We start from the raw sequence: 14,913 nt of genomic DNA, 5'->3' as shown, positions 1-14,913 counted from the left end.
CTGTGTTTACGATTAGAATGTCAAACAAATTTCGCCTACGTAGAACTCGATTGCACAGTTTGCGTAGCCTACCGCTTTGTTCTTCTCCATAGTTTGATATACCAAAAATCCGAAGTACTTCCACATCGAAATCCTCAAGTTATTAGGGCCTATCACTCGTCTCTCTACATGTCGCACAGGTTGATCGCGTTGTCCTCCATTTTTTGGCAAAACACGAGCAGCACAGGAGCTGATTGAAACAGCTGTTCCCGGTGCGTAAAATTTGAATTTTCTTTTTAGCTTTCGCAATGTTTACTGCACTTCGGAATTCTTTTATATTCTTATATTCTTGTTTGTGAATTTTGTTACATCTATCTTTTTTATTTGTTTATTTCGTTTAAAATTAATAGTGTACATATTTGGTTAAAATCGATTCCCTATTTTAGTTTTTCGAAACTTGTGTTGTTTGGTCCAATCGATTGTGCAATTGATTTTCGAACGTAAAGTGACAGCCCTAATATACATATATATATATAGTTACGTGCTGTGTGCGTCCTCATAAGCCATTGCTTCAGCGCGACTCAATGGAATGCGCACGGCAACGGGACGCAGCGTCTCGTTCCTTCATTCGGGGAACCGTGGTTACTATTTGTAACCTAGACGTTCCCCTTCATATCGGTCACGAGACGCTGCGTCAATGACGCTATGGGAATGATATAGTGCCGCGCCGTGCGCATCCCCGTTCGGGAGACATCTCCGTTCGGAGCCTTTGAGGAAATTAGACAGACTGTTCAGCTGGGCTTAGTACATTATGGGCAAGAGGGGCTCTAGAAACGTCGAGGTTATAAAACCGTACAAAAGTATTTGAAGAGTTCCAATTGGCACTTTCACAAATTGGTTCTAATGACATGCCACTCGTGAAAGCCCAGGACGTGGCCATAGCTCGAGTAGAATGTGATTTAAATACAGGTGGAGGGACTTCACCAATGCTCTCATAAGCCGCTCTGATAGCTTTTACTATCCAATGAGACAAGCGCTCTTTGGATAATGCGCACCCTTTCTGCTTACCCCCATAACAAACAAATAATTGTTCCGAGTTTCTCCAATCTTGTGTGCGCGATATATACACCCTGAGCGCTCGCACTGGGCATAGTGAATGTAGTCTTTCAGCTTCGCCCGACTCAAAAGGTGGAGGGGAGAATGCCGTTAGGACAAGTCGTTGTCTACTAGTTGTAGACAGAACTTTGGGGATGAAACCTGGTTTGGGAAGTAGAGTAACCATCATATGGAGTAAAACTTGTGTCACCTTAAACCAAATTTGAATATGAATTTGAATATGAATTTGAGCAATTGTATTGTAAAAACGAATTTGAATAGTATATGTTGAAACTGAATTCATTAGATTGGAACTGAATCCCAGTCAAATTGAAATTGAATATAATATTTTGAAAATGAACTCATTTGCTCTGATACATAAATTATCCTGACTGAAAATTTCGCTCTTGGAATTTTCACATTCAGTTCTCACAATTCAGTTTCAAAACTTGAAATTCAATTTCAGTCTACCGAGACAAAAACAGCTGGTAGGTAAGGAAGAGCAATCGAGTGCAGAGCTATTGTGATCGCGTGACTAGTGCCGAGCGTGAAGCAAAGAGCATAGCACCCTCTTACTGAGCTGTCTCCTGAACCCACTGATCTATAAAGAACCCACTGATCTTTATAGATCAGTGCCTGAACCTCCTTACAGTGTTGGACAGAAAAAGAAGAGATGGAAGCGACTGGCACATCTGAAAACCTCCAAGTAAGTTGATATCATATGGCATGTCTGTTAACGTTACTTTATATGTACGTGAATATAATGTACATTATATGCTAGCGCTAGCCTAGAAATCTAGACGCGCCCCTAGCGGCAGCAAATTACATTTGCTGCCAGGGCTAGTCTAGCAACTCTCCGTTGGCTTGTGAGCTCCAGATCTCCAGACTTCGTCGGGCCAATGAAATCGTGTATAGAGTCGGTAGGTGGGCTTAACATAATGATTGATGGCAGAGTTGCAACGGTTTGGCTTGAATTCCCTGCTACTTGAAAACAAATAAGAGGGATGTTGCTGTTGGCGAACAGTGTGACACGAGTTAAGCTTTTATTAAGTTGGCAAACGTTTGAACTAGCCAACTAGCTCCGCTGGTGGGAAACGCATGGGACTCATAGCGCTGCCGCTGTCCTATTGCGTGCAGAGGGAATTTGAAAGACAACTGATTATCCCGCCCCTCGGACTGAGCACTGCGAACGGTGAGTGTCCAGACCCTACATGTAAATGTGGGTCTGGCTCGCCAGGCTATGCTAGCGCTGGATTATGCAGCATAGTTTCATCGACTAGCAGCTATGTTAAAGTTTTTTCCATAGTTCAGAACCAGTTAGGCTACAATAACGTTACTCTTTGATAGAACAATATGATTGGTCATTGTCATATCATTGTGCCTATTAGGCCTGTAAGAACACGTTACCATCTCTGGTTAAACTGTAACATTCATGGAGCAAAACTGGATATGTCCCTCTAGTTAAGCTTTTGGGCAATGCTGCCGTGCCGTGATGTTGCTAGGCAACTGGATTGCAATAACTTTGTTAGCAAATGGTAGCTAGCTTCTAATAGAACTAGTTTCAAACTGAATATGTTTTATATCGATAATATGATCAAGACTCAAGACACCCTAGTTTAACAGTATTTCTACAGGCTGATTTATGCTTCTTTATCGACTCCATGCTGATTTTGTAAAAGTTATTGAGAAATAGACACAGTATTACAGTAACCTAACTAGTAATACTTTAACCGTGTGTTGTCTTGATACTTCTGTTTCAGTCATTTGTGTGTAGATTGCAAATCATGTGTTGTATGACGATAGAAATGTCCTTGGTTCTTAATTAACTCATTGTATTGACCAAGTCATGTGTGTGTGCAGAGAAGGTGTAATGATATGATGTATACCAGGGGTCTCCAACCTTTTTGGGAATGAGGGCTACCCGAAGACCCGAAATCATATGGAGGGCTACTCATTTGAAACAAACATATCGTCACCCCTTTTTTGCGAGGGTAGTCCTCCTAAATAATAGGAGTATGAGATTTGTACTTTTAAATTATCAATATTGTGTAGGCCTATGCAACACTACCAACATTTTTGTTCAGTTTCTTCATTTCAAAGTTTGCATGGGGAATCTAATCTATTTTTTTTTTAACAAAAAAAAAACAATCGTTTTGTGCAATTAATAATTTGGGTTAAAATTTGTACCCAATTTATACCCACCCACCATTATGAATTCAGGGGTTGTTTAAGTTCTGATTTCAGTGGACAATTCAGTTTTTACATTTCAATAGTAATCGCCCACACCACCCTAACATATAAAAACTCCTTTTAAAGTTATTGCACACCTGAAATCTCCTCCATGATCTGACAAAAAAGGTAATGCACAGTCCTGCTCAGTCATGCATGCCACAACATTGTCAGCGCTATTATACGGCAGTAGCCTACGGAGGAGAAAAGGCCTGTGAGCTAAAGCAATTGTTTTTCAGTTCTTGAACAATCATGCAAGAACCGTATTTGACGAACATGGAATGGCCACAGAACTTTTGCAAAGATATGCTTCCATTGGCTACACCAGACGAGCTAGTTTTTCCCCCTTTACTGTCTATGCGTGCGAGCAGCGTGTATGCGCTCCGCTTCTGTTGTTTAAAGACTGAATGGGAAACGGATTTGGAGCCAAAGGCTAAAATTTAACGCAGCTACAATTTGTAAGATATCACCAATATCAATTTAATGTTACAGATGTATGGCTACATACATTCTTAAAATGGTTCTGGTCTAGACTTAAATATCGATTGAAAACTTCACAATAGAGCGTGTTTTTAGAGCGTGATCTGCAGGCGACCTGATGGCTATTTTTAGAAGGTGCGCTGGGGGCGCCTCATAGCCGTCCCGCGGGCTACCTGGTGCCCGCGGGCACCGTGTTGGAGACCACTGATGTATACGATGCAAGGTATGAATGTGTGTGTGAGAAACAACTGATTGTCTCTTAGGTGCACAGACTTGTCTCTGTATCCTGATTGCCTGATGCTTATGAGACCTCTTTGCGCAGAGATGAATAAACTGTTAACGAAAGACTCACAGTAGACCTTTAAGCTAAACACTGATTGTTTGTTGGTTTTATTTTCATAGGTTGACAGGCCTCAATGAACAGTGGACAGTGAGATAGACTGAGGACAATGGACCTTTGGACTGGCACCGACCAGACATGGACACCGAAACTTGATTTCTCTTAATGAATATCTTTGCTAGATGAAACACATATTGTAAAACACTTTACACACTAATAAACATGTCCACTGTTGTTTTCCCTGGAATTTATTTGTTTGCCATTGGTGGTGATGGATTTCCAAATGGATTTCCAAATGTATGGGCAATCTAAATTGTACAGTTTATGTGTGTAATCAGCTTATATTAGATATGATGCAATTGCAAAATCATGTAGGTTTATCCTTTGCAACATAAGGAAGATCCGACCTTATCTGACACAGGATTCCACACAACTTCTTGTTCAGGCCATGGTCATCTCCAAGCTGGACTATTGTAAGTTACTATTAGCTGGCTTACCTGTTTGTGTAGTAAGATTGTTACAGCTGATTCAGAATGCTGCAGCACGCATGGTCTTTAATCAGCCAAAGAGGACATATGTAACTCCTCTCCTAGTTACTCTCCATTGGCTCCCTATAGTAGCCAGAATTAAATTTAATCTCTCACTTTGGCCTATACTGTAGGACACTGACACTTTGTGGTCATTCAAACATGTAGATTTTTATTCCCATACTAGGTTGTTGCCTTTTCTATCCAGTAGGTGGCAGTCCAGGATAAGAAATAGAGCAGTAGTTGAGTAGGAAAAACGAAAACGAGAGAAAGTTATGCCCATGGCATTTTAAAGAATGACAGGCTAGAAGTTTGCAATATAGTAGCCTACTGCAATTGGTAGACAGTACATTGACGTTTGATGGCTAGCTGGGTAGTTCTGTATTTCAAGGACTGACAGGCTGGAAGTTTGAAATGTAATACTGCAAAAAATGTTTTGTTTAAAATTACAAAAACGGTAGGTAAGACCAAAGAGTATAGAAGTAACTTGTTACTTCTATACTCTTTGGTAAGACAGTACATCGATGTTTGATTGCTAGCTGGGTAGTTCTGTATTTCAAGGATTGACAGGCTAGAAGTTTTAGATGTAATACTGCAAAACATTTGTTTAAAATGACAAAAACGGTAGGTAAGTAGGCTAGCAGCTACATCGATGTTGGCTGGGTAGCCTAGGCTAGTTCTGTATTTCAAGGCTTGACAAGCTAGAAGTTTGAAATAATACTGCAACAGATGTTTTATTTGTTTAAAATTACATAAACGGAAGGTAAGACAGTAGGCCTACAATCGGAATGTGTTTTATGAATCGTGCAGATCTAATAACCGTGCAAACCAGGTGCCCACACTATGCTCTTTGCTTCGCGCTCGGCACTAGTCACGTGATCACAATAGCTCTGCACTCGATTGCTCTTCCTTAGCTACCAGCTGTTTTTGTCTCGGTAGACTGAAATTGAATTTCACGTTTTGAAACTGAATTGTGAGAACTGAATGTGAAAATTCCAAGAGCGAAATTTTCAGTCAGGATAATTTATGTATCAGAGCAAATGAGTTCAATTTCAAGTTGACTGGGATTCAGTTCCTATCTAATGAATTCAGTTTCAACATATACTATTCAAATTCGTTTTTCCTATACAATTGCTCAAATTTATATTCATATTCATATTCAAATTCGGTTTAAGGTGACACAAGTTTTACTCCATACCATCATATCATTGTCCGCGAATTTAATGCATGACGGATTAATTGACATGGTGTGCACCTCACCTACTCGCTTCGCTGAGGCCAGGGCCAGTAGGAGGGCTGTTTTAATTGATAAAATGTGCATGGGGATGGATTCAATGGGTTCAAACGGAGATCCCATCATTGCCCTCAACACTAGTGTTAAATCCCATGTTGGTGCGCACGACTGAATCGCTGGGCGCCGCCTTCTCACCCCTTTCATAAATCTGGCCACCAACGTGTGTAGGCCCACAGATCCTGTGTCCGGCGAAATGTGGCATGCTGAAATCGCTGCGACATATACTTTCAAGGTGGACGGGGATAGCCCTTTATCAAATAACCCTTGGAGGAATTCAAGTATTACTCTTATCTCGCAGTGCGTAGGGGGCTCCCCTCTCACTGCGCACCAGCGTTCGAATACACGCCATTTAGAACTATACAGAGAATGAGTCGATATTGCTCTCGAACTCTGAATAGTTGCGATCACTGCATCAGACAACCCTGAGTTTAGTAAATACTGCCTTTCAGGGGCCAGACATACAGTTTCCATCGCTGGGGGGATGGATGTAGGATTGACCCCTTCGCGGAGGCCTCTGGTTTGTGTGAGAGGAGGGGGGGGTCAGGAGAACCACGCCGTGCTCAAGGCAGAGCATCGGATGTTCCCGGTTCGTGCAGGAGAGGGGAGAGAGGGCGCTCGGTCGATCCCCGTGGCTTCTTTGCACAGAGGGATGACGGCAATGTTGGCTGATCCCCCTCGTCGCGCCTGGCGTTGCCGTCCGCGATCTGGGCGAGGAGGCAGTCCCGGTCCTGAATTCGTTCCGTGCCCATCCTCTGCCTACGGTGAGTTTGTGTGAGTTGCTTCGCGGGGGTGGCCCAGCCGCTTGTCTCTCACCATCGCGGGGGGTGTATGATGTCGAGCTCTGTGAATGCGGAGTGTGAGCGGGGAGCTGGAGGTCCGCGGTATTCGGCTCTCGGGTGGAACGGGGAATGCTGGCGTCAGGTATATGTTGGTATGCGGCCGACTGCTTCTGCGTGGCTTCGTGTTTTTCCGTTAAAACGGAGATGGCCTCTCCGAAAAGCCCCTTGGTGGACAAGGGAGCATCGAGGAGAAAGGATTTGTCGCGGTCGTGAATCTGTGTCAGATTAAGCCACAAATGTCGTTCGAGCACGACCAGGTTCGACATTGTTCTGCCCGTAGCCTGGGCTGCGCATTTGGTAGCTCGAAGAGCCAAGTCAGTCGCTCGCCGTAGCTCATCTAACGTGTCTTCTCTCTCCTCCAGGTTCCCCTCCGCCAGTTGCTTTAATATCTCCGCCTGGTAAGCCTGCAGCACTGCCATTGTGTTAAGTCAAAGGTGAAAGGTAGGACATTGTTGTTTTGCCTGGGTTGAGTATACGCGCCCAACATGGCCCATCGAGCAACATCAAGCCTGTCTTGCTGACAAAGCCATGTCAGTGCCTCTCTTGTTGAAAGGGCATATCCCTGGTCAGAGTGCATCAGCCTCCATAAACCTTCACCCAAGCCCTGGTTGGAATGAGCCTGTGCCCACAGATGCCCAGTTCTGCCATGGGAATGGTAACATTTGATGCCCCCCCCCCCCCCCCCCCAAAAAAAAACCCCTGAAAACATCCCATTGTAAAGTGTCGCCTGTCAATTGGGCACACTCACCCTGCTGACTGTAGCTCAGGGAGCTCCTGCAAGCACTTTCTCTCCCTCAATCCACCTCACCGCCCACATGTGCACTTGCCGTGCATGGACACAGAGTAGGTACTAGGCAAGGTGTCTAGGCAACAGCTACGCGCTGCAGTTTGCGTGCCCCCCACTGCGCTTGACAGTAGGAATTCGAATTTGAAACATGGTCCACATGCAAAAAAGCCTACTGTTGATTACTGATAAATCTGTATTGAACCTGATGTCCTGTACCTAAACAGTTCGGTATGAATATGTGTACCTTTACACCCCTACAAGGGTGCAAATCCGTGGCCTACTGGTTAGCGTTTCGGACTTGTAACCGGAGGGTTGCCGGTTCGAACCCCGACCAGTAGGCACGGCTGAAGTGCTCTTGAGCAAGGCACCTAACCCCTCACTGCTCCCCGAGCAGCGTTGTTGTTGCAGGCAGCTCACTGCACCGGGATTAGTGTGTGCTTCACCTCACTGTGTGTTCACTGTGTGCTGAGTGTGTTTCACTAATTCACGGATTGGGATAAATGCAGAGACCAAATTTCCCTCACGGGATCAAAAGAGTATATATACTTATACTAAATCAGTGTTACATCAAGCACTCTTATGATATGAAAAGCATGAACTATGTTCCATTTACATCAGGTCACAGGCCTCATAAGCCCTCAGCTCAACCAGGGCAGGATCTAAATGGAGCAGCCTCCTTTAGTCTCCGTATCCAGTGTCTATATTGTTATGTAGTCCAGTTACTCAGAACGCTATGGCCTGTTCTAACTCCTTATAGCCACTAGAGAGAACCATTGCATTACTGCTGAATCAGCTTTACCTTTGCCGCCCCCTTGTGGCATTTATATACACTACACTTTGGGTATTAGAAGCTATACAGTGATGGCCAAATTTGTTGGTACCCTCACAGCTTACTGAAAGAATGCTTCATGACTTCCTGAAAAGTGATACATTACAAGCTATTTTTTAGTGGATAGTTGCATGTCTTTAGTATGCCTTAAAATATGTTAAAGATGTTATTCTTTGCATTAACTTGCTCATTGCACATGCACCTAATTTTATGTCTGGGCTATTGCCATGGTGACGAGGGAAGCAAACAGATGGCAAAACATCAAATTTTCACGATTGGTTACATTACAGTGCAGGCCAGTCATTAGGTAAGATTCTAACCTAAGTTCTGTCTAAAACTGAACATCTGAAGGACTGACTCTTTTATTCTAATGTATGTCACCATCAAATGTGACCTATTACCATTAACCATTAGCTGCCTGTTCAGAATTACCACTGACAAATATATCTTAGGATAATATTATTGGCATTATCAAAATCTGTAAGAATCCAAATTCAGTAGACTATGGTTTCTCCCTGATCATTACGTTATTGGGTAGCTTTAATTGGTTTCAAAACCTTTGGATTTTTGACTTCCAGCTTGCATTGGTTGTTAAGTGTTCATTAGTGTATTCTGAGTATCATTCCTCTGTTGTTTCTACTGTACTGTATTAAAACAAAGAATATTGAATTAACAATTTATTTGTACTGACTGTCATCTAAGCTAATCTGAACAAGCTCTAATGAATATGATCCTATCACTACTCTTACTCACCTATCACTACTCTTACTCAAACTCTGAAAAACTAGCCTGCTTTTGAGAAGGTACATTTCCACTTGAGAGCCTATTATAGGGTTCTCAGCCATTGTCACTGACAAAATTTCAAAACCTTTCCCTTTCCCTTTCTAATAAAAAATTACTATACGCCACAAGTTGGGGCTAATTTAAACATTGGATACTTCGATTTTTCGTTCCCTCTATTCTATGAAGGAAGCTATCAAATTCTGTAACATGATACAATGTTTCCTACCTGGTATGAAAATACATGTCATGACTTTTCCACAACTTTCAATGAATTTATTGAATTCCATGATTTTCCTAGGCCTGGGGGAACCCTGCTGGTCTATATTTAAAATAGTCACTTTTAAGATATACAATATGCTGTTTGGCAGCCACCCTCTCCTCATGTCAAATATGAAATTAAGCTTTTGTGTTGATACAGTTTAAATTTGATTTTGAAACTTTAGAATTAGGCTACCATGTCAAAAGAAAAACAAGGACTTCTAGAATTTTAGTGAAAGATAGTCTGGCTTACTCCTCAGCAGTTTTTGGCGTCTTGACTCGTTTGGTGGAATCATGGTAACTCCCCCTGCACTGTGAAGAAAAAAAAATTGCCCACAAAATTAACCTTCAAATTGTTCATTTTAAATGATGCTGCTGCCAAAGGCTAAAATTAAACATTTGCGTACATTTTAGCTACCTAAGATTCCATTGATGAATACAAATTTCGTGGTGACTCCAGAGCAGATGTCAAGGTCTACCGGTGTTACATGGCAACTAGCCTAAGTTAGCAGTTGCTGCTTACAAAACAAGGTTTCCGTTGAAACGAAAGTGAAACTTTGATATGTTATGATATGATAGTTAACACAAATTTGACCGCTTAGGCTAATATTTGAATGAATCAAATTAAATATTTGAACGAATCATATTGAACAAACTCATAGACAGCTGAATCATATTAAACATACTCGTAGGCAGCTAGGCTACTAATAAACGGAGGATTCCTTTCAGGCGACGTACGCCTGGTAAGGTAGGCTATTAGTTAATGCAATGTCTAAATTGAGACCGTCTTGCTGCCACTCACCACGGTGTAGCATCTCGAGATGGTGTTTGAAGGTTTCCAGAGCCTTCGGGCGTTTTATTTTGACCTATGTCTTGAAATCTATCACCAGTATCATTGTTTTGATCCATAATGCTTCCTGATTCAGTGAAGGGGTTTACAAAAGTTGTGGATTACTTTCTGTAGGCTCCTGATGCCAACTTTGCGCTTCCGCGAGTGCACAGTAGTCTGCGTCACGTAGATTTCATCATCAGAGGGTAGCCTCAACCACTCCTTTCAAGCAAGTCCTTTCAAGCAAGCCTGACGTTGTCATACTCAAATTCTACTCAGAATATGAGTCTGATACTGCTCCATTGGGACTTAATTATGGGGCGTGTTTCAACTAATGGGGGGGGGGGGTACCTCTGCACTCAATTGGATAGACCTAACCAATCAGAGCAACGAAATAGCTTACCGTGAGATCAGTGGCGGTTCTAGACAAATTGTACTACAGGGGCCAAGGAGGGACCAGTGTTTAACCAGAGGGCCACATTAAAATATGGCAACTTTATTTTACTTTAAAATCATATATACATTTATTTTGTACAAGAGTGAGTGCAGATGCAATTACAGCAATCTTGCACAGTCTAAAGAGCTCAAAGAAAACGTCCCTGTATGGCTCAATAAAACAAGCCAGTTGAACTAGGGCATTTGGTGTGCTATGAATACGCAATCCATGAATGAAGATTATACCAGTTTGGCCTGAAGGTCCGTCTACTGTCCTCCAAAGTGGTTGGAATATATTCAAGTTGGGCTGTACTCTTGGAATTGCTGATATCTGTAGGAGGATGAACAGTAGGCTAAACATAGGGCACCATGCATTTACTTGTATATGTATACCTGCATGTATTTCAACATGTAGGCCAAATATTTACTTAAAAAAAAAAAAAAACGTTTATTTATTTATTTTTATTTTAAAAAATGATTTACAGCAAAAAGCACCATTTTAAGGGCACACAGTAGGCCTACAATGAAATTGTAATTGCACTGCTTTGCAAATAGTAAGAAGAACCTTCTTCACAAACCTGATAGTGCAGTACTTGATCCACATGGATCCATTTGCTGGCTGTTCCTCTCCATCTTCTTCATGCTCCTCACCCTCTGGAATTCCCCTCTCTGTGTCAGAGCCCTGACTTGCATCACATGCCCTCTCTCCAACCTCCACCGACTCCTCTGGCTCTCCCTCTTCCTGCTCCTTGATTTGTTTCTCACTGCTGTTTCTCTCACTTTTTTGTTTACTGGGGAAAAAATGGACGCTATGTCCCTTCCTCGTTTCATGATTAGAAGGAAAAAAACGTAGGGGCATGCATTTCGTTGCCTAACCATCCCTCAGGCAGATAGCCTACTGTTGATCACTACTTTACTCAAATGTATTTGTTTTTGCAATGCAACAGCCAAGACGTAGCCTGACGTAGCCATCCTCAATATAGTCAGAATATGAATCTGATGCTGCTCCATTGGGACGTAATTATGGGGCGTGTTTCAACCTATACAGGGGGGGAATGCCTCTGCACTCAATTGGATAGACCTAACCAATCAGAGCAACAAAATAACTTACCGTGAGATGTAGGAAGAACACACAAACCATCCTTCTTCTCCACAAATGCCTTAACATTGTTTTCTGGTCTTTTGTAAAAGTTATTGTGCCGTCAATATCTCCTACAGCACTCATTAGCGAAATCTAAGAGATACGTAGTAGGGTAGGCTATTAGGAAAAAACTGATAGCCTATATCCCCTCCATTTAAAAAAATAATTCCGTTGAACACCGATATGCTACAAACATGTTATAAACAGCTGGGGAAGGCTGTCATAAATCCCTCGAACAGGTGGTCAATCAGAGATTTCAAACAAACGAGGGAACAATATGTCATAATGCAACACGCTGTTTTCCCTGGATGAAAGTGAAACCATGAGTTTTCCCAACTTTGGACAAAGTTTTCAGAAATAATCGTTTTCAGTGATAAAACGAAATAATATGCATTTTTCCATATGGGGTCTTGGAAGCCATCTGTCTCCTTCTAGCCACAGCGTTTTTGTTGCAAACGTGCTCAGATGACGTGATAGACGAGGCGCTGTTGCTCAACTGTCCATCATCGTAAAGCCCGATTTGATTAGTCCGAACAGCTCTGGTTCGAGCATAGTTGCTCCACAACGGAGCAATGCCAGACCGATATTCCGAACCTCAAATGTTGTGGGCGGGGCTAAGTTCGGCTGGCACCGAGGCTAGCAAGTCCCTCCACTCGGTGGCCATATTGCAACGCTTTTTGGGCACTTATCAGGCATCTATTTCAGCAGAAATGTGCGTGCGTAAGGCTTCACGACACCAATCTTGCTCCAGCGGCGAGATCACAACACAAGATTGGCACGATTTCTTCACAACACACCACATGATTGGCTCAATGTATTCACAACACAACACATGCTTGGCTCAATGTATTCACATGTCGACATTTTGCCGCGGAAGGGGTGGGATATGTGTAGACAACTGCCATATTGGCATTACAAACTAACTCCATGCATTTCGATGGAAGATTTTTTGAGTGCTGTGTCTCCTCATTAGAAAGTCTCTGCCTAAACCTAGGCCTTTGTAGTTACATTTACCTTTATTCATTTGGCAGGCGCTTTTATCCAAAGCGATTCACAGCAATATAATAATATTTAAGATAGAGGGCAGAGGAGACCTTTGCTAGGAATCACCACTGCATCTGTCAATACTAGTATTAGAGTACTAGTCAAAAGTGCCTTTTGCACAGGAGGGATTTTTCAATTCCTAGAACATACCCTTTTCAGTTCCTATAAACCTTTGTTCCCCTCATGTTCAGACAGGACTATGGTGTAGAACATCTTCAGATGTCAGATGTCAGACATCAGATGAAAAGGCTTCAGGTCTCAGGAAAACATCTGTCTCAGACATCAGATGAAAAGCCAACAGGTCTCGGGAAAACCTCTGTCATGTTTATGGAATTACACTGTCAGATAAAAAAGGGTTAGGAAAATGTGTGTCAGATAAAACTGCATCAGGCAAAACGGCATCAGAAGAAAAGCTGTCAGTCAGGTATCCGACATCAGATGGAAATAGCCTGGATCACCAGATCCAAATCTAGAAAGATTTTAGGGTCTATGAATAATGAAAATGGTCCTACTCGAGGGGTGGCACCAGGCATGCATTTGGAAATATCACTGCACGCAATTGGATAACACTACGACCAATATTTACTGACTGATTCCGGACTTCAACATCACTGCACCGTTGTCGTCTGTTTAGCTCACCTCTGGCCCGCCTATATCAGATACACCGATGTGATTGGTGCAGCTCGGCTCCAAGGGCATGTGTAATGAACATCATTACTGATTGCCAGAGTGACTCGCTGAGCAAATTCAAATTGTGCTCTTTCCACAGAAGCAAGACCACCAGTGTCCTCCAGTCCCGGGCGATCTCTCTGACCAGACACTCAAGTGGCAACTCTGAATCAGTAGCAGTCGGACTTCAGGAAGGCAGAAACAGAGACTTGATTCGTAAATACGCGAGACGGTAGGCCTACACCCCGTTTATAGCCCAGCCAAGGCTCCTCACTCAAGTGGACTTTAATGTTAATGTTAGCATGAAGCACAATACATAGCCATGTTCTAGGCTACTGCTCTTCATACTATTCATCCTGCACATACACTTATTCTACCTACTTTTATATTGTTACTGTTTCTGCATTGCAATGCCAGGCCTACTGTTACCACACTGCACATAGCTGTACATACTGTACATATCTGTTCATAACGGTTCATACTGAATATCCATATTTATTCTGTTTTTCTTTATAATATATTCTGTTAATACACTGCATATATATTATTCTTACTACTCGTATAATGTTACTGTTTCTGCACTACAATGGTACTGTTACCACACTGGGTCACAGAGGTGTATAACAGTCTTGAAAACAAATCTTAGATTGATTGTCTGAACAGAAAAAAAGAAAAAAACTCAGATTCCAGAATTACCTGTTGTATCCAATTCACCTGTAATCAGAGATATCCAGAAGGTCGTAAGTAAACATTGGCATGTTATGGAAACAGATCCCACATTGAAAGATGTGTTTAAGAAACCACCACGGGTAGTGTTTAAGAGACCACCTAATCTCTGGAATATGTTGGTAAGGGCAGATTTGCCTCCTATCTCCCCACCTACTCCAACACATTTTCTCAGCCACATTCCTTCTGGCAGTTACAAATGTGGAAATTGCCAGCAGTGCAACTACACACACAAAACTCAAACATTCAACCACACCCATTCAGGAAAGAGTTACAAAAGGTGTGATATCCTGCAACACTAGAAATGTAATTTACCTATTGAAATGTCCATGTGGATTGGCATACGTGGGAAAAACATCAAGAGCACTAAAAACCAGAATCACTGAACATCGCTGTACCATCCGTAACCAGGACAAAAAAAGCCCAGTTGCTATACACTTTAAAGAGGCCAAGCATAATGTAGCTTCATTAAGATACATTGGTATAGAAGCTGTGAAATGCCCAAGAAGAGGTGGGGATATGGAGAACTTGCTCCTTAAACGGGAATTATGGTGGATTTTCACACACTCACCCCTAGGGGACTTAATGAAGAGTTCAATATAAGACCATACTTGTGATAATTTGAGATA

General features: G+C 42.3%; 1 protein-coding gene across 2 annotated transcripts in view; it reads right to left on the bottom strand.

The window, feature by feature from the left end:
* The window catches only part of epsti1 (epithelial stromal interaction 1), a 36,429-nt gene extending 25,936 nt beyond the window's left edge, over positions 1 to 10,493 (bottom strand). Inside the window, exons 1-2 of one of the 2 annotated variants that reach the window (XM_076264186.1) lie at positions 10,243 to 10,493; positions 9,694 to 9,752 (exon numbers count right to left, since the gene is read on the bottom strand). In XM_076264186.1, coding sequence (XP_076120301.1) covers positions 9,694 to 9,752; positions 10,243 to 10,349 — 166 coding nt within the window. In that variant the 5' untranslated portion in view covers positions 10,350 to 10,493. Of the gene's footprint in view, positions 1 to 9,693; positions 9,753 to 9,858; positions 9,939 to 10,242 lie in introns of those variants that run through there. The other variant, XM_076264187.1, reaches the window with a different exon arrangement.
* Between the last annotated feature and the right edge of the window lie 4,420 nt (positions 10,494 to 14,913).

Source organism: Alosa pseudoharengus, unplaced genomic scaffold (assembly GCF_046254945.1).
Source record: "Alosa pseudoharengus isolate Yale_2024_CS ecotype anadromous, Long Island Sound unplaced genomic scaffold, YU_APseudo_1.1 YU_APseudo_1.1_scf_3, whole genome shotgun sequence".
NCBI classification, from domain to species: Eukaryota; Metazoa; Chordata; class Actinopteri; order Clupeiformes; family Clupeidae; genus Alosa; species Alosa pseudoharengus.
This window is presented reverse-complemented; position numbering and strand designations above follow the sequence as displayed.